The 27533-nt window shown below is 36.9% G+C and overlaps 1 protein-coding gene across 5 annotated transcripts; it reads left to right on the top strand.

Moving 5' to 3' along the window:
* The first annotated feature begins 250 nt into the window (after positions 1-250).
* zc3h7bb (zinc finger CCCH-type containing 7Bb) lies at positions 251-26236 on the top strand. 5 transcript variants are annotated; one of them, XR_015504020.1, is made up of 22 exons: positions 251-469; positions 1452-1512; positions 1630-1666; positions 1781-1978; positions 2121-2279; positions 6299-6379; positions 6468-6527; positions 7698-7740; positions 7822-8072; positions 8151-8442; positions 11048-11106; positions 11229-11328; positions 11450-11611; positions 14563-14768; positions 14853-14953; positions 15681-15862; positions 16114-16190; positions 18269-18595; positions 18644-19101; positions 21622-21730; positions 21888-22021; positions 22790-26236. XR_015504020.1 is itself a non-coding variant. In XM_087276134.1 (22 exons), exons 2-22 carry the CDS (start codon positions 1454-1456, stop codon positions 22826-22828), a joined length of 2706 nt encoding a protein of 901 aa, XP_087132260.1. In that variant the 5' UTR covers positions 251-469; positions 1452-1453; the 3' UTR covers positions 22829-26236. The 5 variants fall into 5 exon arrangements, 3 of the variants coding, with proteins under 3 accessions (XP_087132260.1, XP_087132259.1, XP_087132261.1); XR_015504019.1 differs by having other exon boundaries at positions 18269-18528; positions 18996-19148; positions 21522-21730; positions 22790-26094; XM_087276134.1 differs by having other exon boundaries at positions 7822-8063; positions 18269-18528; positions 18996-19101.
* The last annotated feature ends 1297 nt before the right edge of the window (positions 26237-27533 follow it).

The following is a 27533-nucleotide window of genomic DNA, read 5'->3' as shown; positions in this document are numbered from 1 at the left end:
CAAAGGAAAATGAATGAATTTTCCTCAAACATGAGGGAAAATGCGTGTATGGATGACACAGATTCCTAAATGCTTTTCACTGTTATCATGGGCATACAGTTAACATTTTTATTATAAGCAAAGTAGAGCTTTGTGTTTTTCCTCATGAAAGAGTTGCCAAGTTTTTTTTTTTTTTTACAGAAAATCACCCATGCCCCTAGTGGCTGAATGCTCTACTTTGAACAAAAAAAGGATCCGTCTCTCTGCCTTTAGGACCTCACAGTCTGGACGGTTGAGTTAAACTTGAGCGCAACTTGGGGTAAACCAAACGGCTCAAGTCGCACATGATCTGTCCGCTGATTCGGGGCAGGCGAATGAATTAAAATAATGATTTCGAAGGAATAAAACACTCAAACCTTCTACCTGACTATTCAAGGGATTTATTTCTTTAACAACAGCTTCTAGTGGAAGAGAAGATCTAAAGTCTTAGGTGGGTTGAATGTCCTTCCAACAAGCTTGTGTTTTAGCATGGTTCTTAGCTTGACTTTTTAATCAAACTGACTTATGTTTAACATCTTTAAAATCAAAGCATTGTAGCTTTCATTAGTTCCTTTGCTGCTTTATGAATAAAGCTAAAATATCTTTAAATGCGGCCTCGCTGCAGCAGATCGGAAAATGTAAGTTAGCTTGCTAATTGGCTACCAGGAGATTTTTTAAAGCGATTTTATACCATCCGGTGTAGAAACGCTCCGCTGGGTTGTAATTTTAAAATGCTAAACTGTAAATATGCGTTTTAGATCTTTGTTGGTAACGTTTTGTGTGGGTAAACTAAACTCATCATTGATAATAATTGGTGTAAACAAATCTGAAGTTGACAGCATTAGCGGGCTAGCCGGGCGCTAGCTCGCGGTAAAGCTAATGCTAACCCGCAACCAGTGCAAGTTAACTTTTTCATTGTGTAGCACGTACAGCTCATTTCAATCACATATCGGTGTAAAATGTCTTGTATAGCGATATCCATCGATGAGTGTTATCAAGTACCGATATGGTAATAATGCTAGTTGTTTGTTATCTCATCGAGTCATGAGAGAGTTACATTAGGGGGTGTTTCTCTTAGGCGAGCTCGGGGATGTGCTCACACTTGCTTCCCTCAAAGGCCTTGAAGATTATATGTCTGTAATACTTAGTATTTTTGCATACAGTTATAATTTAGTTGCCATGATTGTGTTTAATTAAGTGTATACAACTTTTCATCTTTAGTTTTCTTCTTGACTAATTACTGCCATTACGTTTTCCACCCCAGTATTCAACATCGTTTGCTTGCTAGGAAAAAAACACACAACTCAAATGTTTTCATGTAGAATGTTATATATTTTACTTTTATTATAAACCATTTGTAGTAATTGCTTGTTTTTTGTTGTTAGTTTTTTTCATGATTGATGCATGTTGTAAATTGTTGTGATATGTTGCAGCTATGGATCTAGAACGACAAAAGCGCAAGGAAGAAATACAAAAAGCTTTGGGCTTCATCCAGTAAGTTTGTAGTTTTCTTTCCACAATACAGATATGATGTTAACAGACTCTCCTCCGCTCTCTCTTTATGTGGAATAATCCAAATATTGCTTGATGTACTTTTTCTTTTTGCCACAGGTCATCTTTGCCTTTTCCCGAACCTGAAGGTTATGAGGTATGACTTACTTGTATTATCCCTTAAGAAAAAATGCCCCACCTAGATAATCCATTGTGATTGTATTTTGCTAGCGTAATTTTAAATGGAAACACTCTTTCTTTCTTTTCCCAGGCATTCCTGACTCAGCTGGTCTGTAATTTGCTGGATGAAGGTAATGCAGTGTATCGTGATGGAGAATGGAGACAGGCAGCAGTCCATTACAGCGAGGGTGTGAATGTAGCTCGCTACGCTCAGTCAGAAGCTCTGGTCATTCCTCCTGAGCTGTTAGAGAGCCTTTATGTAAACCGGGCAGCTGCACATTATAGTCTGGTGAGCTTGATTTTCATTGGTTGACGTGTAAATCATGTAAGTCATGTAAACTGAGAAGTTCATTGTACGGAAATGACAAGAACAGTTACATGTTGTATATGTGTTATTTGCAAATCAGATTTGTTTTGTGTTGTGTGCTTAGGGCGAGTACGAGCGGGGAGTGCAGGACTGTGACAGTGCACTGTGTGTGTCAGAGGGCAGTCGCAGGGCTCTCTACAGGAAGGCACTTTGTCTGAGGGACCAGGGCCGATTTAGAGAGGCTTATGAGTGCGGCACTGGATGCCTACTAACTGCTCCTCACGTATGTTTTCATTTGTAGAATCAATTGCATATTTATTTGTATTTTACAGTACTTAAAACACTACAGTTTACCCAAAAATGGAAATTGACTCACAATCAAGTGCTTGTTCACTTTTGCAAGTTATTTTTTTTGTTTAAACACAAAGAGGATTTTTTATTAATAATACTGGAAACTGATGTCATTGACATCTATACCAGGAAAGAATTTGGATTTTGTGTTAAAGTCAGGGTGAAGAGATTTCTGAGCTTTTTCCAAACACATTCTGAATGTCATAAATGTATAGCTGAAGCTTTTCTGTCATTATTAGCTAGGCGGTGCATTTTGTTGCAGTGGAAGTCTCCTAAACCCCCATCCCATAATCAGTGGATAAAAGATGCCTTATTTTTTTGTTGAATTAGAAAAAAAATTAAACATAATCTTCAAGGTTCAGTGGTCAAATTTTCTAATGTTTGGTTGCCATTTTTGGAACATGTCAAGGTTCTGAGACTGGAGGGAGTTACTTTGGAGTGAATGGTTGCCTCTCTTGCACTTTTGTTTTGATCTGTGCCTTCAAGATGAGTATTAGTGCTGCTGATATAGCACAAACGTACAACTTTTTCTTAACATAAAACCACAAGTTTAAGAACGTGCCACCCACAGCCTTTTTAGTTTAATATATTTTCCCCTTTCTCTTGTTTTTTTTTTTTTTCGTTTATTTCTTTTATTATCATTGTTTATTTTACTTAATGCACCATGCTGTCAACCTCAATGTCTGGTACCGACCTGCTTATATGCTCAATTTGAAAAATTAATGCACATCATATAGTGCTTATGCACGTCATATACTGTGTGTCATACAATCTGTGGCTCCCTCCCTATCCTCATAACACCTACTGTGTCATTGATTCTTTTGCTTAATATTGAGTTACTTTTACTGTTCATTTTATTACTTTCACTGTTTATTATCAGAATATAGCAACACAATGTATTGCAATAAGCAATATTATTGTGATTTTTAGGACCATTTTGACACTATAATAGCATCATTATGCAAGTACACTCTTCCAGTGAACACTATTTTATTCTTAAGAGTATTTAATTTAATTAAAGTCATTTTAACATTTGAATAATTAGGTATCGGAATCAGAATGGGAAAACAGATATTGTAAACAAATATAAAATAACAATAAATGTTACCAAAAATGTCCAAGGTAAAAAGAACTAGAAAATTGTAACGAATCTCTTTTCAGTCATCAGGCACCCACATGAAAATATACTCTAGGAATTTTTACTAAATACTATAGTTTTTAAATTTTTTTTTAACCATACTGACACTGATGACTCCAGTAGAGATAGAGAGGGTGTGCAATCAGCTAAAATTAGGTTAGAATTGTTTTTTTTTTTAATGTATGGACAATATATAAATTGCATCACCAAAGCACAGTGTTCACAGTTTGCATCTAAAGCACATGTAAGCGCAAGCTGTATTGCTTTCTCTTTATTGTAAAGTACATTGGAGCACTCTGATGTTGCTAAGCAATTTTGAGCCACAATGACATTGAAGAAGGTTTCAGCACAGCTCTGACCCATGTTGTTATCTATTTGAGCGCACTCAATCATGTATGTCTGTAAAAAGCCAAATGAGCTAACATTACCAGAGGAAGCATCTATTCAGGTTGTAGCAGTGGATTTGATTGTTGAGAAAGACTCACTTTCCTCTGAGTGGGCGTGGTTTTATTGCCTCCAGCCGTTTGAGAGCGTAAGAGAGTCCTGCTAATTTATCAGAGATTTTGATTACTAGAGGGATTGTTAAAGGGCCATGACACCCCCCACTTTCGGTTAAAGTCTACTTCAGAATTTTTTCATAAGATGCATGATTAATGGGCGTGGAGCTCCGCGAGCATCAGGCAGGAGTGGGCGTGGCCAGCAGGGGAGAAGGGGAGCGAACAACTGTTGTTGTCAGTTAGCTCACAAACTGAGACACAAACCGTGAGACGCATGAGTTTATAGTTCACAAAGTTAAAATGCAAAGAAATAAACAGTAATTTAATGCCCTGCAACATTTGTTATTCGTCATTTCATATACACATAACCACAATTTATATCATTATAAAGATAAGTGTGTTCATGTAAACACTATAAGGATTCTCCCTCGATCCCCGTGTCTAAATTATAGATCTTGAATGCAGACTCAGTGCAGCAGGTCTCCTGACCTGTCAATTTTAACCATTAGCCCTGCTGGTAATATAGAGAATTTAGGCAAACACAGCAGCACGGCGATGTGTCTGAATTTGAACGAACTCCTGATAAAAGTCAACGTCCGCCATTCTCTAATTCTCGTGCTGCTCTCTCGACAAAAATGCTTGCAACACACACACAGCTTTGCTGTATGTTTGGCCCTGACAGGATCGCGGGGAAAAAACATGCAACAAACCCCGTGGATCATGGAAACAAACACATACGAGCCTTCATGAACGGCTACGTGTCGTTGGTCTGTGTCTCACTCAGATTAGTCAAATCAAATAATCAAAAATTATTTTAAACCCGGAAGCTGAAATTAGCTGACAAAAGCTCAAAATTATCCAGTTTTCCCCACAATTAAAGCTGACAGGTGCTAACATTGTATTAACTGATGCTCAACACACACAAATCTGTTAATATAAAAAAAAAAGTTCTCCAGGGTGTCCTGAACCTTTAACTCTTTACTTGTCAGCATATTTTTTTAAGTTTATGATTTTTACCTAAAATTGACAGGCCAGCATATTCTCTGCAAGGAATATATGACAATATTATTTAAAGTAAATAAGAAAAGCATTTTTTTCTGTCTTCATGTGGTCATGTTTTATCATTAACTGAATACAGAAAGATCAAATACACAAACATTTGATGTATTAAAAAAAAACAACATATATAACTTGTTCCAGATTGACAGAGGCAGCTCATTTCACTGTGGTGAGCACTAATAAAGAAGAGAATAAGCCAAAAGAAAGCTGTTTAGCTATAACTGTTACACATGATCTAACGTTTACTTTATTTGATTGTCTTACATTTCGTAAATTACCTAAAACATGGTTTGCAATTAAAAACTTATCGGTGGCAGGGAAAGAGTTAATAATGCATTTTTTTATTGTGTGACACACTCGGAACACATTTTAATATTGCTTTACACAGACTTTAAATGGAAAAAAAAATAAAACTCAGACAAGTGGAGGGTGAGCGAAGATGACAGAATTTTTCATTTTTGTGTGAACTTTCCATTTAAAAGTCAGCAAACTTTAAACCTACTATCGATCAAATCTTTTTCCTCCACTGTGCAATTGAAGAGAGTCTAATGATCCTGGTTGGTGTCTCTTGTGTTGACATCAAATACTAGTGATGTACAATTCTCATCAAGAGCCAGTCTGATCTCTCCCTATGGCAGATGCAAATGCACTTGTCTGCATCGTGTCAGATTGATTTCCACAATTGAAAGAGGTCTGAAACTAAATCTGAAAATAGCTAAATCTGTGATGTTTTCCCTGCGTGGGTCATTTCTGATCTGTGCCACATGAGAGAAAAATCAGAATTGGGCCACTTGGACCATGTGATTATAAATGCTTCCAAACTGATGTTTATGATGCTTCAAGTGATTTCTTTTTTATTAACCTTTTTTAATTATTTTATAATAATTTGAAGCATCATAAATATATTTACTGTTATTTGATTGATATAAAAGAGTATTAATTAGCACAACCATTTTCAACATTACTAATAATTTATGAGCTCCATATTAGCATAATATGTGAAGAGTCGTGAGAGCAAAGTAAAGCCTGCAGAGACTTAAGCTTTTATAAATATAATAATGCAAATATAATATTTTAGTTATACTGTTTTGTTTATTTGTTTGGTTTAGTGGGCAAGTTATGCTAAATAAATCATACAGACTCAAGTATTTTACTACTACAGGAACATCATTTATTTATATTTATAATATATGAAGTGTATTAGTATGATTTATTTTGTGTATTCATTTAACTAACAGATTGGTTTATTTTAAACAGGACAGGCAAGTCAGTGAGCTTGCTCAGGATCTAGCCAACAAGCTTGGTTTGAAAATCCGCAAAGCATACGTCAGCCCTCAGGTTTGTCCTTTAGATAAAATGTCATTAGTTTAAATTATTGCTGTTTACAGTTCTACCCTCCCTAAAACAACACCTTTTTTTATTTCAGCTTGATTCTACTACATCTGGGACAGACAACAATGGAGAAACTAATTCTCCTACTGGGGAGGCAAGTTAAATTAAACAACAAAGTTTGTTATTAAAAAAATACATACACTTAAAGGTGCAGTAGGAGATCAGCCAGAATGCTGGAATTAGCATAATTGCTTTGAAAATTTACATTCCTCCCCTGCCATCCAAAGCCACGCCTCATTACGCACACCGAATAGATGATGATTTGATGACAATATACAGCCTTATATAACACTAGGTCATGTCATTCACCAGATTAAAAAACTCTATGGGGACAAGCACTTTGTCTAGCGTAGTTGTTGACAGGCCAGCGGGTGCAGGAATTATATTTCCCCAAAACTGGCATTGGGGTTAAGTTGGTTTTATATCTGCACATTCAGACTTTCTCCTTAATAATATAATTTCAGAAAATCATTGTTTGCAAATTCTAAATAGTGAAATCATATATTCTGCCAGTTATTATAAAATACAACATTGTTCACAGTCAATGAAATAGTGCTAATGTTGTTTTGAAGTCATACCTACCCAATATTTCAGACGGAGTATTCGAAGTAACAGAGTGGGAGCGTGTCGCAGGCTGTCACTGTTCAAGAATGAATGAATGAATGAATGAATGAATGAATGTGAATAATATAAATCAAACTTCACCTCAGTAAAGCTGGTTAGGTGGAAGAGCACATTTACTTATGTTTTGTTATTCAGCTAAATAAAAATCTGATCAGAAAAAGAGTACTAAAAGCAGAAATATCCTGTAATTTTTTATATATATAATTATTGTTTAGGGTTTTTTCAGAAAGAAGTTTAGGTTGATGCAGAGTTTGCCTGATGTCTTTCTGTCAGCTCTACGTGACCACTTCACATGCTCTCACAAATGATGATACTCCTGCATAAAGAGGCTGCGCAGAAATACAATTTTAAATTTGTTGACAGAGTTTGAGTTACCTGTCTTAATTGAGTTATTTTTCACCCTGACAATTTTAAATTGAACAAACATTTTTTTTGTCTTACTGAGAATATAAAAATACATATAAATACATTCAGATCATTTACTTTAATCTGCACTATTGGAATGTGAAGAGACTTAACCAGCACAACTAAAATGTTTCTGAAGACAATCAACTACTGCACTTTTAATATAAAAATTGTTTATTTTTTCAGAATTTGGATTAAATGTGCAAATTGCCTTGTTTTTTCCCCTTTTTTCCAGACCTCCTCAAATGGTCTTGAGACTTTGAATGATATTGGATCAGGTATTTACAACCATACATGTATAAAAAAGATTGTGCAAAATGAGTTGGGTGATTCAGTTTGCTTATCTGTTTCTTCCACAGACTTAACAAGTGCCCAATGCATCCCTGCCCCTCTGGCTACACCAATTCCTGTCAGTGATGACCCACAGATTCCTTCACTGGACCCAGTTGAGCCCCAAGACATGCCAGAAAGCCCAAGCCAGGAGCCGTCGGGACGGGTGCCATACTCCGTGCCTGTATCTGAACACATGGGAGAATGTGTAATGAATGAGGACACTTCATGTCTGGACACCTTGCTGGAAAGTATTCCCAAAGGGGCAGAGGTCAGCGTGGTGAGTGCAATAGAAAAGACATGGTCATTTAATGTTGGATGGGTCAATGCATTCACTGATTATTCCTCTTGTCATTAGAACCCAGTTCAAGGTGCCATTCCTACAAACCTACCTAACACTGCTGTGGGTTTGAGGCCTCCATACTCTCCGGGTCTTCCAGGATCCACACCACAGCTCGCAGCTCAATTTTTCAACTCTGCTGTCAGTCCACTTCCACCATTGGAGCCATTTACAGCATTGGGTCAAAGCGAAGCCTCTTCCCAGACAATGGAGTCTCTTGGTTCCTTCAGTTCTGGGGCTGCTGACACTGCAGGGAAAGGATCATTGATCACAGGGGGACTGGATTCACTTTCCGAGTACACACTTCCTGGTGAGTCTCTAAAGGCTGGTTTAAGTTCGCCTGGGTGAATGTGAAGTTATCAAGGCGTTAGCGAATGATTGCTTTTGGTGTGTAAACATCATTTCAGCTTGCAGTGCTCACGAGTGCTGCACGACTCTACATATAAACGAGCAGAGTCTGGCCGAGTTGAGAGGCTGTGCATTTAGAACATTTGGGAATCCAAAACAACTGCCTGATGTCAAGTCCTTGAGTTTTTTTTTTTTTTTTTTAGATTTTAGGAAACCATTTGTGGAAAGGTTGTCTAAGGCTTTTTAAGTAAATTATTTTAAAAAATTTGAGAAATGTTTTACTTATGAGTACGCAGTTAGCTTGGATATTTATAAAATCTAGCTTGAGTTAATTTCCCCAACTGTTTTCTTGAGTGTCCACAATTATCATCTACAACATGTTTGTGCTTTAATTGTGTTTTAACTAAATTCATTCATTTAATTGCATACGCGCCCGAAAATTAATCTATGCGACCCTATGATATATTTGGGAGCATTTGTGTGACTGCATATAATGGTTGTAGTGCTGTTTAGATTTTTTTTCTAAAATCGTGCTGAGTCGCTCTTCCCTGTTGCTATATTGGTTCATATGAGCTGTCAGTCACTTAAGTCTTTCTGCTGTCAGATGACAGGGAGGAAGCTTTTATGACCGCAGGAAATGCAAATGGCTGAACAGTAAAAAGCACACATGTTTGCAAACCCCACTTAAAGTTGAGGCGCAGATGAAAGCAATCATTCCGTATTGAATGTTGATCCACCAGCCGAGATCAATCGATTGTTTTTGGAGAAGGTGCAGACATCCCGAGTCTCCCGGATGTTGCTGGAGTATCCCGCAAATACATAGAGACTCCCGGATGCCCGCAAATGAATGATAATCTCCCGGAAATCGCGCATCTCCCGCCCGGTCCTTAAATTCATTGCACACCTCTCTTCACCGCATCCCTCCTAGCTCTTCGGGTACATCGCGTGCAACTCACCCTCACCGCTCTTCAGGTATGTTGCGCGCAACTCACCCCAACCGCCCTTCAGGTACGTCTCGCGCGCACACGCCTTTACTCAGATACGTTGCTCACTCAACCGCTTACTTAAATTGACAAAAACCAAAACTTTTAAAGAGTGATAGAAGTGAGACTTTTCTTCCTTTCTTTTGTCAGTTCTTTCTGTAGATGTATGTTATATTTCTATTTAGTTCATGACTGTTTTGCAGCTTTCAGCATTGAATTGATTGATTTATTATAGTCTTTCATTTGTTTTGTAGCAGAAATATTATTTAAATAATAAAAATAGAAACAAAAGCACAAAATAAATACTGCAATGCTTATTTTTTATTTGATGCAAACCATTTTTTTCATAAAGTAACAGAAGTTTTATAGCAGATAACTCCCATTCAAGCACATTCAAAGCAGCATTATAATGAGAAGTGTAATTTATTGTTACTAATATTATTGTCATTTTCATCATCATTAATATTCTATGATTATTAGACATATATTTTGGAATTATTGCACAAATATCAAGTCATATCAGCATTAACTAGATAATTGTTTCTGGTTTTTGTTAGTCCTATTGATGTTTTAAAATACAATAAATCCCTTAAAATACAATTTGCAATGGTGCTCATTCATTTTTGGTGGTGCTCCTAAATTTATTTTTGGTGTTCCTAAATATTTGAAGTTGGGAGCACCGGTGCTACCAAGTAAAAAATTATTTCGAGCACTGTTTCTAAACCAAGTTCCTGGAGAAGAACTAGCTCTGCACATTTCCAATGTCTCTTTAACCAAACACACTTGATTAGGATCAGCAGCTCATTAGCACAGACTGAAAACCTGTAATGGCTGTGACAGACAAAGAAGACATGCAAAACATGCAGTGTTGGTGGTCCTCCAGGAACCTGGTTGAGAAACACTGTATTTAGTTTCTCCACCCAATGACTTTACCACTGTTTCATCATGAGAGTTACACTGAGTCGCCCCCTGTTGTTACAAATAATAGCACAATGATGAGCGTGTGGAGTATAAAGCCTCATTCATACAATTGGCAACTAGGTGGCTTTCTTGAGCGAAAGCCAATAGGAGCACCAGTAGAGCTAACGTGATCCTGTTGTATTGACCTACACAGCCCTGCATTTGAAGCAGGTCGCTACCCAGAGTGATAGGCAGCCTCAAAGTCACTGCTATTGTGAGTGAGGCATAAGAAGCCTTCACGCCCTGCAGACCCAAGCGAATGTATAAATGAGCCTAATGAATGTGGCGTGTGAAAAAACTGCTGTTCTATGATGCAGTGTACACTAGTGTGTTTTCATTTCAAAATGGCATTTTAGAACGAAAAATTCTCCTCATCTGGACTGCATCCAATGAATAAAGTGCCACTTATTCATAACTATCCAAAATCTCTGTTCTGGAAAGAATCCTGAACAAAAGTTTTCACAAAGTTTTCAGCAAATCTATTCTTATCTATTATAATAATATTTTTTTTTTTGAGTACCAGATCAGCTAAAGGATCATGTGGCACTATTATGAATGTCTTCACAATATTTCGAGTTTTACTAATTTTATCCAAATCATTTTCTCTTTTCTTCCAAACCTCAGGTGGACGAATCTCTCACTGTTTCATCCCTGGTTTGCGTAATCATAATGCCGCTAATGCAGTGAGTCAAAACTCCTCTGTTTTTGTTAATTCACACAGTTTGTCCCTTTTAACTCTCCTCTGTACAATAATTTAAATGTTGAGCTATTTCCTGGTCTGAGAATTGTTCTTTTCTGCCAACAGAATGGCCCAGTTGGTACCAACCTTTCTCTGCTGTCACGAAACCCTCTGGCTGCCACACATGAGTTCAGACAGGCCTGTAATGCTTGCTACAGTCGCATAGGTACTGTACCTCTCAGCTGTATATAGTTATGTATGCTATGAGAAAAACAATTCATATCAAAACTTTTCCAGAGCATTTTATACCAATCTGATCTTCAGTAAGTTAAAATTTCCTGAATTAGGCCCCAGAGTTATGGACTACCATTATCAGCCTGAGGCAGCGCACCGCTGTAAGAGAGATGTGCTGCTCTGTCGCCTCAAAACTGCAGACGACCCCATCTGGAAGAGGGTGCGACCTCGTCCAGCTCGTAATAACTTCCTTGGGGCATTTGTTCTCTGCAAAGGTATGACTTTGTTTTGATTAGAGAAATGTGCAAACTATTTACAGTGGATAGATGTTTTAGTAAGGGATGCATACTACTACAAGGGAATTGTAATGGATACTACAATGGGATTGGCAAATGATAGTTTTAGTTTTGATATCCGTAGTAATCTCATCCTGGAAACAAAAGATATTAGGATTTTTTCCCCCCTAATATCTAAGTAGCCAAAGGTTTGTTTAAATGCATTTAATAACCTACTGTAATTGCATTACCTTTGGCTTTGATATTGGATTATAATTCAAAGCAATGCAAATCACTGTGCTCTTACAGCTATATAAGAGCTGAGACCAAAATTATTTTAAACAAGACTCTGCTACAGTGCGGCATGGGACAGGATTTGATTGTGACTTTGGGTTTATGCCGTTATCCTCGGACTGCGAGACTGCCCCAAAATGGATATAATACACATGGATGAAAGCAAATGAAATTATATTTATCTACGCATAGAAACAAGGATGCATTACAGTCCTTTCAGGTGGGATGCAAATGGAGGACTCGCCACCCGCATGTGACTGTTTCTATGCGGTGAAGTTTTCTAATGTTTTGTTTCATAAGCGTGGTTCGGCTTAAGGTCTAATCTTAAATGAAACCTAAATAGGCTATTAATAACATCTACAAAAGATAAATAGTTTTTTTTTTTTTTGTGAAAGCAAGAGAGAATCTTGCGGGAGTGCTGTTATAAAGCAGTCTCAAATGACCAACAATAGCAACAAATTTTATTCCAGAATTTTTGAGCTGGTTTCTAGTTGCTTTAACTTTCTTCTCCAGTTGTTTCATTTTTAAAAATCATTTTATTTAACTTGATTGTTAATTAAATCCAGTTTTGTTATTTAATCTATTATTTATAGGCCTAAGCAACAAAGTTTGATGAAAAAGAGATGTGGCTGTGTCGTTACTGGCAGCTCGTGCTTCAACTGCTGCTGCTGAGATAGAGAGAGAGACAGACAGACAGACAGACAGACACAGAGAGAGAGAGAGAGAGAGAGAGAGAGAGAAAAGAGCGCACGCGCAAGAGTGCAATCGAAATAATGCATTTTTATTCAAAAATGTATTTGACCTATTGATGTAGGTCAAGTGATGTTGATGTGAATAGCTGAAGCTGTCAAATTATTTGTAGTTCATTTATTATTAATAATGATGATTAAAAATAATAATGCTATTCATTTAATTCAATAATGCACATCAAACATGTAATAGGTTTACATTAATGCAAAACGAGCTAAATATCGTCTTTAAAATCGTTATAGGTTTCAGCTCTTGGCGATATCTTTGCCTATCGTCAATACACAATCGTCTATTCATCGGCACAACTCTAATTGAGATTACTGCTCTAAATATGTTCTTTTAAATGTCTTTGAAAAGATCTTTAAGAAACATTTCAAATATTTTGGAAAAGTAAATATGTCAGACTAAATAATTAATGGAAATTATTTACTTCTGCTATCTTCATTAATTTCAAAAACAGATTTTTTTGCAACTTAACACATCTTTGTCATGCTTGGCTGTTGGTGCATATGCAATTTGTTTTTCAAATGTCTACTGTGACTTTTCTACACTGCAGCAAACCTTAAAACCTTGTTAGTACAGGGTTAATATTTCATAACTTGACTTTAGCAATGTGTTGGAATCATTTCTCAGAATTTGCTACATAGATTGATTTTTATACCTCAAGGCAGCTGCTGAAGATTTGCTGACTACATATGTATGACAGGGCTTTAGTGCATATTTTGCAGTCTTTTTTTTCCCTTTTTGGGCAATCTTTCTAAAGCCTGATTTGGTATGGCTATCTATTTGCCTAACATTATGTCATAAAACACGCAACACAACAAGATTCTGGTGTCAAGCATTTTGGCTACCCGCACCAGACACAATGTGATTGAAATATTTAAATACCACAGATATTTAGAGAGTATTAAAGTGATAGTTCACCCGAAAATGAATATTGTGATCATAACTCACCCTTTTTCTAAATCAGTTTTTTTTGTGTGTATGTGTGTGTGGTGTTGAACGCATCAGGAAGATATTTTGAGGAGTGTTAAAATTGTTAACTATTGAAATCTATAGTAGGAAATCAAATAAGTAAGTCTGTTGTTTGAGGTTTCCAACATTGTTCAGTATATACACTACCTGAAAAAATGTCTTTTTACCTATCCAAGTTTTAGAATGAAGAAATAATAACTTACCTTCTAGTCGATCATTTTGTATCAGAAGTGGCTTATTAGAGAGGCAAAGGCCTCTAGATTACATTTCTTTTACCAAAATACAATATGATCATACCTTGATTTTTAATTGTATTGTTAGGACAGTAAAGTCTAACTTGTCGCTTAACAGAAATAATGTACAGTATAGTATATAAAGTCATAGTGCAGTGGAAAAGATTTTAAACTGTGTTTGACTCCCATGAGCTTAGAGGACTGCATCCACAAATCTCTGCAATAATGCAAATAACAAAAAAAAAAGATGTGGTTATTACACTCTACACCTGATTCAGTCTTATGTTCCATGAGTGTGTTTGTGGCTCAAAATTATAGATCTAATTTTATGTCAAATGTAAAATGCAAATGTAACTGCAAATGTAAAGATCATGTTCCATGATGATATTTTGTACATTTCTACTGTAAATATACCAAAAAGTATTTTTTTAAGTATTATGCATTGCATGGAACTTTAGACATCTTAAAAGGTTATTTTCTCAATATTAGGATTTTTTTGAAACCTCAGATTCAAAATTTTCACATTTTTCTATTTCGGCCAGTTATTGTTATATCCTAACAATCCATACATCAATGAAAAGCTTATTTTAAAAAGCTTATATTATTCAAATCTCATTCTCCCCCAAAAAATTCTAGATTTGTGGTCCAGGGTCACATATGATCATTTAGATTTCCACTGATTGTTATTTTTTTTTGCAGAGGTACAAGAGCGTCAGGAGTGCCAGTATGGTGAGAACTGCACTTTTGCCTATTGCCAGGAGGAGATCGACGTCTGGACCCAAGAGAGGAAGGGAGCTCTGAGTCGCGAGCTACTGTTTGACCCTCTGGGCACCAATGAACGTCGGGCCCTCAGTGTCACCCGTCTCCTCCAGCTCCATATGGGCATGTTTATGTTCCTCTGTGAGGTAATGCTTATTTTCATATTTAATGCTAGCCATTGGGTCCTTGTTAGGAAATATCATCTAACTCTGGCCTCTGACTTCCTGTAGGAATGTTTTGACAGTAAACCTCGAATCATTAGCAAGAGAAGCAAAGAAAATCTTGCTGTGTGTTCCAATCTCACTGCACGACATCCCTTTGATGACAACAAGTGAGTCATTCTCTCCCGAATTGTCTTTTTTAACCTCAAATTTACTTATGTACTTTTTTAAGCACTTAAAGGGTTAGTTCACCTAAAAGTATCCAGCAGAAGCTTTTTTAATCGTTATTTTGGACTTCTCCATCTCTACAATGGCAATAGTCTGCTAATATTTATCAGAAGTCCAAAAGAAGATCAATAAACTGCATTCAATTTCCATTCATGATAAAAAGTGCCAAAAATTGCTCCAGCGGGTGAAATAAAGGTTTCCTGTTGTGAATCGATGCGGATAAACCGTTTTGTATAACGCTTTGTCTAACGCGGAAGTGCAGTGAAGAGAGAGAACCTAAATGGTTAGATATCCAGCATATAGCCCTAAATGCGGCATAAAATGCACCTAAAAGCAAAAGATGGCTCCCACAGCTCATCGGACATTATGAAAAATTGTTTCTAAAGTTTTAAATGTAGATATTTTTCTTAAACCCATTGATTCTTTAGAGGAGACCTTTATTCAACCCCCAGAGCAACTTAAGACAACTTAAGAAACTTTGTGTTATGAACAGCCTTTGATAAATTTTTAAATAACTCCTATTGGGTTTGATTAAACAAAAAAAGTCCTAAACACTTAGGATGCCTTGAGGGAGAGGAAATTCTATTTCTGAGTGAACTAACCTTATAAGTGTCCATCACAAATCTTCTCTCATATCGATGTGTCTTATGCTGTCATCTATCTGAAAAGGTGCCTGGTGCATGTGGTTCGCTCAGCAAACGTGCGCTACAGTAAAATACGCCCTCTTCACCCACTCTGCCAGTTTGACGTGTGTCGTCATGAAGTGCGATACGGCTGCCAACGGGAGGACAGTTGCTCTTTTGCACATTCAGTCATAGAACTCAAGTGTTGGGTGCTTCAGCAGGACACAGGTATTAAGGATGTGCTATTTGTATACATGCATGTACACTGCAAACTACTGTTTTTAAATCTTTATAGAGCTTTTGTTTGTTGTGGGATTTCAATTTAGATTGCCCTATTTATTTTAAAACAACAACAAATGTTCTGACATTGCAGTGTAGAGATTTGCCGTCTTTGTTCTGTATTGTGGTCTTAGGCATAGATGGAACTCGTAGTATAAAGCACTTAATGAGATTTAATTTGTGCTTGTGTACTGGCTCAGGTATTACCCATGAGGAGATGGTGCAGGAGTCTAAAAGACACTGGCACAGGTTGGAACAGAATGCGCAGAGACAGAAGGTGAGGCTTTGACAAAACAAAAACACTGTGCTGTCCTCAAATGTTCATCTTTGTACCAAAAGAAATGCATTTTTTTTAATTGTCCTTAGTAAGGGGAAAAACATTTGCAAATGCATTGATACCCAATAAATACATATTTAATTACAATAAGATTTATTTTTACTTTGTTGTTTGGAGATACAAGCATTTAAATGAAACCATTATGAAACCATATGAAACCATATTTTTTCACGTCTAACAGACTTTTAAGACTCTTGGGAGTTTTACTATATAACATGTATATCTTTTGGCAAACCATTGCACCACTTGTTTTATTGCATTTTTACTTTAAACTTATGGGTTTTAATATTACAGAGAAAGAACAAACTTTTCAGTATTTTTTTTTTTTTATTGATACAATATGTTCCTTTAATTCCTCATTCAGCACCTTATTGACTCCACGTTATTAAGAACTAAAATTTAAAAGTTCCCCAAACTTTGTATTATTTCTAAAACAGCCCCTTATATGGGTTTTTGAAAATGACCTTCCATGCAGTGTGTAACACAGCTCTAAGTGAAGTGAAATGTCCAGCTAAGGCTTAAATCTGAAAGTGCACCGTCATCTATAAGAGTCCACTCATAGTGGTTGGAATGAATCGACACCGTAACGAGTCTCTAGCTCTGTCGGCGTGTTGTCGATACAGAACTCAAGCCCTGCCCAGTTGTTGTGCGCACAAACCCGGTAAAATTTAACCCCCCGGCCCTGCCCACAAACATTGTAGAAAGAAAAAGTTGCAGTGCACTGTAGCAGATCCCAGCTGAATAATGTCGTGAAGACGCTGTGCTCTGAAGTGAAGGAAAGTTAAGTGTTATTTTCCCTACCCAAACATGTGAAGAGTCAGTGGTTGAAATTTATTTTTGCAAAAATACCTCAGCATTATAGCCTCAGCCTTGTGCTGTGTTTGTCATTTTTCTGACAAGTGGTTTAGCAATCTGCACGCTTACATTGCGGGATTCGTTGGCCGTTTTTTAAAGAAAGGATCAGAAAAGAATATATGGGACTTTGTCGGAGCTTGACAGGAACTTTAAGGTACACAGTTCATGGACCAGTTCCTTCATCCATTTCACAAGTGTAAATAAGTGCAGTTAAAATGGTTGCAGCCTCGTTTTCTCTAGCTTGCAAATTATGTATTTAATCTGTTTTGTTACTCGTAACCGCTCGTAGTTTAACTCTTAATGTTTTCATATTATGTCTGAAGGCACATTAAAAACATGCTGCTTGCTGCTTTATTCACTTATTTTAATGCGTTTGTCCACATCCACATCCACAACATTTGTCGTTGCTATGGCCACCGTCAGCTGTTCCTACATACGTGCAGTGGTCAAGTTTCAGAATAGTTCAGCTTTTGCCACTGTGTGGATTAATACTGAATGTGTGTCACTGTTTTTACTTATGGTTAAGAATAGAGCAATATGCAGGTTTTAAACTGCATTGCTTTAATGCACTCCTGCATTGAGCTCACACATACACTCCACACTCTTTGACTATTTGCTGACAAGCCATGGTTGGCATTTCTCTCTCTCTCTCTCTCTCACGCTGAAAGCAGTCAACCAATAACAACAGACTGGGTCATCAGACCAATCAGCACAGTTTAACATTGCGCTAAGGGGGGGTTGGGAACCAATAAATCGCTGAACAAATCATATGGGAGGCGCTGGGATAATTAGATTAAGGTAAATGCTCATTATAAGACAATGACAGTGTTTTTGACCTTTGATCAGCCTGTTGTTGGAGACTCCTAAAACCAGAACATTACCCTTTTTAATGCAAAATAGGGGCTCTTTAATTGAAGATTATCATTTCCGTTGTTTTTTGTTACCATTTCTTTCAGCCAACATCCTATATTTGATATGCACACATTTTTACATTCCACCGCTTTTAATCTGAAAGTGGATGTTAATGCATATGTTTGAAATGTGTTGAAGTGAATTATTTGTTGCCTAATTAACAGTAAATATGAAGGTTTTGAATTTCATTTACATTTAATTTGTAATAAATTAATTCATTCTATATGTGTCTTTTCTCTCCTAATTTTTAGCCTATGCCAGGGCCTCATCAGCCCAGTGGGAGCAGCAGCGGTGGTATCAGTGGCAGTTCTGTGGTCTCAGGCGGTGTGGTTGGCGGAGGTGGAGACAGCATCAGTGGCGGAGGAGGAGGAGGCGGAGGACTGGTGGGATGCGGTCGGGGGCGTGGCCTGAATCTGAAGATGAAGTTTGTGTGTGGACAGTGTTGGAGGGAGGGCCAGGTCAACGAGCCAGACAAGTCACTGAAATACTGCACTGCCAAAGCCAGGCACAGGTCGGGTTGCATTATTTAAGCAGGCATCATCTTACCACCAGCATGCACGTGCTCATTAAAATTGAACATGCTAATGTTTACTGGAACAGCTTTAATGTGACTGCAATTATTGGACACTGTAAACTCCATCCTTGTCTGAGGTCAATACATTTTATCGTAGCATCATAATTAATTTTTGTCATTAACAATAGTACAAGGCTCAAAACTACAATTTATTTGATGGGTTTATTTGAGGTTTAGAATGTGCAGACTGTTTAGCTAATGAAACTTCTTTCTCATACAAACTTTGTTGAAAAATTTATTGAAAGTTGTGAAAATAAATAAAAGATCTATAAGAAGATATATGCCATGTTAAAGAATTTGAAACAGCTTGGCTTTCATCCGTGTTAAATTCAATATGAAGTCTAACCTGACTTCGGTCTCTAATGAGAGTTCTTAGTGTTTCTTTTGTTGTCTTTTTCTTTCAGTTGGACAAAGGAGCGCAGGGTGTTGCTAGTGAAATCGTTTGAGAAGAAAAAGTGGGTGGTTGTGCGACCGCTGCCTTTTTCACGTACCTACCCACAACAATATGATGTAAGTCAGCGTTGATTAAATTATCTTGACAGAAACTGTTCTGTCTGGTATTCAGACAAGCAGGTATTAGTGATGACTGAGCAGCTGTGTATGTTAAATATCTTAGCACTTAAAAGAGACTAATTTGTCATTCCTGTGGTTATTTGAAGAGAAATACAGTTTCTGACAACCATCTTTTGTTTTATGTTGATGATTCTGTTTATACAGATAAAAGATTATTGCAAACATTTAAAAATAACATTCAATACAGTTGTGTGGCAACCGTGTGAATATGGCCAGCCTTCTAATGATAATGAATTTATTCTATTTTTTTAATAACGACACTTGATAAAAACAGTCAGCAGAAACACTTTTATTGACATCTATTTTGTCATCAGAGGGGGAAAGCCCAGCCAATTAGTAAAGATCTTGCACTGTTGCAAATTTGTCTTTTCATTTTCGTTCAGTTTAGAGGCCACAGCGACTGAGGTTACATGGAAATCAGTAAACAATCTATTTGTCTTAAATCTAAATAAGACAATCATATGATTAAGTTTTTGTTCATGATTTTCTTTTTCAATGTTCCTTTCATGGTCCTGTTGTACATGTTATACCACATAATTCGATTAATGTCATTGCGCTATCCACTTTTCCTCTTGAGTTTTGAGTAATTTTGGGTGATTTATTTCAATTTTTTTTACTTAATCATTTTAGCACTTTTACTTTCATTCAGGAACATTTCATGCGTGCCCCAGTGACAAATGAGATATTAGATGCGAGTATGAACTGCTAGAAGAGTGTAGTTTTTCTAGAATTTAATTACTGCATGCTGTATGGGGAAAAAAACCTCTGCATATCGCGATGCAGGTCCTTTACTGACTCGGTTGGTGCAGAAAATAGTTACAAGCAGCCATGTGTGTATAGACTATCCTGTCATAAACTGTGGCGAAAATCCTACACAAAGGTAATAGTTTGATTGCGGTGTTTACATGTCTGTATTGCACTTCAATAACGTGACTATAATATGTAATTGGAAATCGCTGTTTACATGGTAGACTCGTAATCAAAGTATTGTTCTTATCATAATAAAATCAGATTATTGGTGTCCATGTAAACATACTCATTGTTACAAATCATTCCTCTGCTAGTCACACTGCTTCATGTGAGAGGAATTTGCCAGTCAGAGGTCACCATACTTGAACTTTAGAAAGTTATTTTACATTCCTGTGTCCCAGTCTACCCAGATAACTTATCGGAAAGTAATGGAAGACTGAACTGTATTCTAATTGTCATTTATTTTAGATTAAAAGTGACTTGCATAGTAAATGTGACTTGCACGTTTTAATCTTGTAACATTTTCAGCAGCAGTTTGTTTTGAAATATGATCATTGAAAGGCAGAAAACGGTAAAACTACTTGCTCTACAACCAAGTATGTTCATCAGACTGGAAATCTTTATCCTAAAAGACTCTAGTGGCAGAGCCCGCTCATACGTGAAGAATAAGATCAATGTAATTATTTGTATTCACCCATCAGCTAGAAATGATCAACACTAAATAACGTGTAAATGTTTTTATAAGAAATAGATATTGGTTTTAGTTAATGTTCTAAATTAAGAAATTTCTAACCCAAAAAGCTCAAAATGTTTGTAAGATATTATGGGTCTCATCAACCGTACAATAATGTTTAGGGAATGGTCATGTTTCAGCTCTCCACAAAGCATATTTTGGTCATTTTTAGCGTAGGTTTTTAGGCAGTATAATAATAATAACTTACTTGCAAGAGTTGCCATCGAATATGTTCTTTCATTTGTTTTCATTGTAAAAATTATATGAAAAAACAAGAAAGATAATACAATTAAATTCAAGCAAAATATGGCAAAAAAAATTATAATCTACAAAATTTCAAGTGAATTTTTTGTTTGTTTCTCTTGAATTTTTTATTTTTATTATTATTTTTGTAATTTTTTAAAAATTTGTATTTAATATTTTTGTATAGCATATAAACTTAGGTGTACCAGTTTTTGGACCGTTATCGTCACTTTTTTTTTTTTTTTTTTTTTTTTTTTTTGGTTCGATAAGCTCCAGATTTGGCTTTAGCATTGACTAATCTAATGTATATGCACAAATATAGTATTGTATAGCTTACTATTAAAAATATAAACTTAAAAGATATGTTTGTGAGGGGTGTACTCATATATGCTGGCACATTTAAAACGTTTGTTTTTAGAGGCTGACCTATTTTGTTCTTAGTTTGCTTTATTTGGGCCTACACTGACACGGAAAAAACTATTACGTTACAGAAAAACTGCTGTGTTTTGATTCCGAGTTCGTTTCTCCTGAATAAATGCATTGTGATATTCCTTTTTTAAAGAAAAACAAACCAAACAGAAAATGCTGAACTAAACGAATAATACCCAAGTCTGAAAACACCTTTGCACAGATTGACCATTGTTTCTCATTTAAACTGACTTTCAAAGTACTATTACTATTACTGTGTAATGTTGGCTCATAATTGCAATAATATTAATTTGTGCTTGCAGATGTGTGTTCATGTCATGAAACAGAAGAAGTGCCACTATATTGGGAACTGTTCCTTTGCACACAGTTTGGAGGAGAGGGATGTGTGGACCTACATGAAAAACAACAGCTGTGAGAATGCACCTAATTCAGCTAAACTATTCTTAGATTTTGTTTTTGGTTTTGTTTTTATGGGTGTGATCCTGTGATCACATTTCTAAATGGCTGTGTGTCCATTACCCATTTGTGTGTTTTAAAACAAGGTGTGTATTTCTCTGTGCATTGTCAGTGAGAGACATGCAGCAGATGTACGAGATGTGGCTGTCGTTGACCAATCAACACCGGCGTGCAGACAGCAACCTTATGACTCCGCCCCCAGAGGAAAAACAGATCGCCATGCCAACTGACTGTTCTGAGTCAATGGTGGGTGGCAGCAGAGGAAGCAATTTAGTCTGTGTGATCATTATTAGGCATCTGCCGGTATGAAATAGTTTGAAGCTTTTAAATAGGATACTATCATGTATTGTCTCAAACGCCTGAAAGTTCCTTGAACAGTTATAATAACAAAAATACTTACTTTACTTTGAACATGCATGTAAAAATGTTTTAATATTAAATTGCAGAAGAATTCTAGAGTACAATAGGTAACACTTTAGGAGTTATTAATAGGGATTATAGATTGCGAAATGTAAATGTAAGTTATTTTTAAAGCATGATGGTAAAACACGAACACAGTTATGAATATATTAAAACGTGTTTGTTTGTCATAAAAATTCGTAATAATGACAAAAAAATACTAATTTGTGGATCTCCTTACTTCCGGGTTCAGCAATACTGCTGCTGTGGTTGGTGTATTCTGGAAAATTTTTTTAACCCTTGGTTTCGAGTGTGGTCCTAAAAAATCTTCGATCGAAGGCTATTCATCCCTTCCCCTTAGCCCTACGCCTTAAAGCTAAAGAGAATTGGGACACCCCTACCCCTTGGCGTGCATGCTCAAAACGAGGGGTAAGGGGAAGGGCTAAGGGGTAGAATTGGGATTGGGCCTAAATAATAAATAATTATTCACAGTATTTTGAAGTGCCCATGATATCACTGTTGTACTATTACTATATGTTCATTATCACATTATGTTGTAATATTGAATATTGACATATGTCTAATGGTTAAATTTATCTTCGTTCTTTCTGACAGGTTGGACGACGGATGTCTGGTGGTGGAGGAGACCTGTGACCAGTCCAAAAGTGTGTGGTCTGGATGAGTCTTCCTTTTCAAATGTCAATTTCGAAGGCCCTTCTCCACTCTTTCAGTGCCACTCTGGGAAGTAACAGGCTCTTCTGCCCTTCAGGGCAGAGTGTCTGACTTTAGGACTAACACACACTGATTGTTACCACATACACGCACACACACACACCACATGCTTTTTTCATTTATTATCAAACAAAATCTTGTGCACTCACCGACATGACACTTGGCACAGGCTCATAGTGTGGTGTATGTGATTGCACACTGGTACTTTTACAGCTAACTCAAATAAGGGCAGTTTCTTCCATTTGTACAATTCAGAGGAGTTGAATTGAGTTCAATCTTTTCCCACCGTGCTCTTCAAACTTAAACCCAAAACAGGCTGGTTCTCCCTGTATCAAATTAAAGCACCTGCCGTGAAGACCACGCATTCCTCAGTCATGTATGTGGTGTCAGATTTTGATGAATTTCTGAAGCGGTGCTTAACTCTGTGTTCCTGCCATATTGGTAGAAGAGTTTGAATGTACAGCCAAAAGTGGCCATTTACAAGAAATTTGAGATTTGTTCAGATGTGGAATGTATTTGAGACACCAAGGCAATTAAAGGGATAGTTTACCCCAATCCCCCACCCCCACCCCCCAAAAAAACATACCTGTTATTTAGTCATCCTCCATTTGTTCCAAACCAGTCTGAGTTTTTTACTTCTGTTGAACTATGACGGATTCTGATGAATGTTGGGGAAAAAAGAGTTTTTATTCCTACTCTGTAACTGTTTTTCCCCCAATGTTCTTCGGAATATCTTGTGTTGTGTGCAACAGAAGAAAAAACTTAAGTTTCGAACCACTTGAGCAAACAGTGAGGACGTTTTCATTTTTGGGTGAACTCTCCCTTTAACGATAAACTAAGCCATAGGTCTCAAACTCGATTCCTGGAGTGTCGCAGCTCTGGACAGTTTTGCTCCAACCCTATCAAACACAGCCGATGCAACTTATCAAGGTGTTCAAAAGAGTCATGAACACCTTGATTAGTTGGATCAGGTGTGTTTGATCAGGGAGCAAAACTGTGCAGAGCTGCGACCCTCCAGAAATCGAGTTTGAGACCTATAAACTAAACTAAACCACCCTAACACTTGCATAGATATTTGCATAATGCTAGTTACAGACCTTGCACTGACATGCACTCACTCCCTCATTCGTTTTGCTTTGCGCTGGCAGTGCTTGATAAAGCTGAGGATGGAATGCACATTTGAGTTGTCAATTTGGATTGAAACACTTTGTATACATTATTTGTCTTGTTTTTTTGCTTAGATTGAGTGATCGACAGTTGAAAAAAGCTTCCGTGTTTGTCACGTTCAAGCTGTTAGATTGAGATTTTGAAGTGCATAATCTATAAAAACCCATAAGCTTGCTATAAGGAGACTCACCACAGTTCATCGCAGGCCAGTGGCCTGGTTAGTTTTTCCATATTTAACTTTGATTCATTTCATATTAGAAGCATGAACGGAGACGCGTTAGCAAGAAAATAGACCACAAAGAACTTGCCCTGTCCATGCCTTGTTCTATTCCAAGTATATATGTCGAGACATGCAGTGCTACCCTTAGTATGCCTTGTCCTTACTTTCAGTGGACATGATATATAAATATATATAAATATGAATATACACAAACACACACACACACACGATTATATCTACTATATTGGCATACTACTAATGATTATTGATAACTTAGCAGTTAAGCTTAATTAAGTATAACCTTACTTGTATTGATTACATAGAACTTCTTGTTATTAAGCTATGCTATATGACATGTATTGCTGATTAGATGGTTAGTGACTTTTTTTTTTTTAAGCGTCACTCCGGACCTGTCGGTTTTGTAAGGTCTAGATGAGCCTAAACTGCTTGTGAATGCTATAGAGGATTGAAGCACCCTGAGATGGTTTGTTATGGAAAATAGAATCCATTTACATTCGTGGCAATGTTTTCCAGGGCTTAAATGACACATGAAGAGCAGATTTGGGTCTGATGATATGGAGAATTGAGAGGGACGTTCTGGAGTGACCTAGTACGCTTTACCGAGGGATCATATTATTACTTCTGCTATTATTATGATGATGACAGTGATGATAATGATTGCCATTATGACTACTTCTATCTTCCTATATGCTATTGATATATGTATATGTTAATTGCTATGTATAACACTTTAAATATATGTATCCACGTATGAATATAATACTTAACAGTGATTTATGTCTATGTATGCTTGGTGAGCTGTCCAGAATCGACGATTTGAAATCCTAGGCTGGTTTACCATTCACGTTCTTCCAAACAGAATGAAAATGAAACCACATTACCCATAGTGTGTCATGCTTTTGGGATGTTTTGGTAGTTGTTGCTTGATCTGAAACCTGGGATCTCTTTTGAGAGTGTTTATCGAGTGGTTGTAGTTCAAATTCATCTTTCTAAACTACACACCTCAGTAAATTCTCTCTTCGTCTTTATTTGAATGAGATTCTCGCAGCTCTGTGACAGAACCCAAAGCATACATGGATATTTATGTTTGTCTGCATAGCGCCTTATACTATACATTTATATACAATTATAAATACCTTAACGAATAATCCTACTCTTTCGGTATTATGATATATACGCTGTTAGGCAACTTGTTTAAGGAAACAGGGGAGGGAAGTGTATCGTTAACGTTCTCTGGTTGACAATAGAGACTGGTTTTGCACGCGACTCATCTAAAATTTTACGTCGAACTGAGATGACAAGGTAGAACCTGAAGTAACCGTAAAGAGAAAGCGAGCTCAACCTGAGAGCCGAGAAGCTCAGTAACAGTCTCTGTTGCTCAAAAACGTTGGGATGTAGTTTGCAATCATTCATATTCATATCAAAGGGTTAGTACAGCTGGCCATTGACCGGCCGAAGGCAGCAGTATTGGTCATCTACTCACCATCATCATTCTCCTCTTGAGTTAATTTTGTACCACAGAACTGGAATGTTCTGGGCTCTCGGTCTTTGAAACCAAGGATGATTGCCCATTTTAAGTCACATTTGTGTTTGACACTTTCTTGGTGGAGTGTAAAACAGAAATATGTTCATTATTCATGTTCAGTGTGGGATTTAGCCAATGTTGGATTATATCGGTTGAGAATTTCTGTTAAGATGGGTTTATTTTTCACCTCCTTAGATAACCAGTTAAAAAAATTAAAATAAAAAATCAGGGTTTTGAAAAAATGAAAAGGAAAAACAACAATGCCTCTTTTTGTACTGTATTTTTACATTTGTTTGTTTTGTTTCTCCTTTTTCTCCCTGGTTGGAAGTGAATTATTGATCACAGTGGACCAAATCTCATGAACGTGTTTAACAATAAATAGACTGTTTTAGAAAAATGTGTGTGATTTTATTGATTTATTGAATTAACAAGCTTAGACCTAGAGCAGATGTTCCTTTTAAGGAGGACTTGTCATTTATTGAGATAGGCCCAAACAAATGTTCAAATTACAGAAGTTATATTAAAGATGTAAATGTGCAGCTCTTGTTCCTCTGTGTGTTGCCAAATCAGCACCAATACATGGAGGTCACAAAACCCCTGAAGGGGTCTTGTGATAAATACAAAGTCTTGGAAGTTACAAGTTAGAACTTCTGTGGGGAAGAATTGTTGGTCCAGCACATTCCACAGATGCTCAATTGGATTGACTCTGGGGATTTTGAGGCCAAGGCAATGCCTTAAACTCTTCATAATGTTTCTTAAACTATTGTATTTGTGGAGTGTGGCAGGGTGCATTATCCTGTAGAAAGATTACTCTTCCATATGGCCAGTGGTTCCCAAAGTGGGGGTCGCTTAGTGAATTTCAAAAGTCAAATAAATTTTATTAAACTATTAGAATTAGCCTATTTTATCCATAAACCAAAGACGATAAGAATAGCAATTAATAGTTACATTAAGAAGCATCAACATGCAAGTAAAAAGGTTTCAGCCTTTCAATATTGTTTTTCATAGGATTGTGTTTACGTTTAGATCAACAACACATCGATAGTGTGAAATCAAAAAACTGCAGCAGATTGATTTTTATAGCACTAGGGTAAACTTTCTGAAACCTTCATGGCAATCAAATACATAAAAAACAGAGGCCACAACTTAACATTGGGGATAATCTCTGAGTGAAGGTCTCCAAAAATCAACCAGGAATTGTGCTGATAACCTTTTGCTCACCACTCTCGTTAGGTGAAGTTATTAAGTGAAGATTATTTCTAAACCAATTTCGTGAGGAGCATGTGATTATGATTGAACACAGCTGGTTCCGCATTAACTAATGCATGATTCACCAATCAAGTGATTCCTAACTCACTATAAATAGCCAGAGTTTCGTACTATAGTTCTTTTAGCCTTGAAGGATCCCCCCTTCCACCTTTCCTTTTATAGGGCGGCATGGTGGCCCAGTGGTTAACACTGGCCAGCTGTCATTTCTGTGTGGAGTTTACATGTTCTTTCTGTGCTCGTGTGGGTTTTCCCTGGGTTCTTCAGTTTCCTCCCACAGTCCAAAAACATGTCATAAGTGAATTGATCAATCTAAATTAGCACTATCATCAAGCTCCTTACCAGCAGTATATAGCTGCAGGCACACTAGAGTTTGTGTGTGCGAAATATGTTGTGCGCCGCTGCGAAAAGAGGCGGGATTTAACAAG

The sequence above is a fragment of the Danio rerio genome, chromosome 12, assembly GCF_052040795.2.
Source record: "Danio rerio strain M-AB ecotype USA chromosome 12, GRCz13ab, whole genome shotgun sequence".
NCBI lineage: Eukaryota > Metazoa > Chordata > Actinopteri > Cypriniformes > Danionidae > Danio > Danio rerio.
This window is presented reverse-complemented; position numbering and strand designations above follow the sequence as displayed.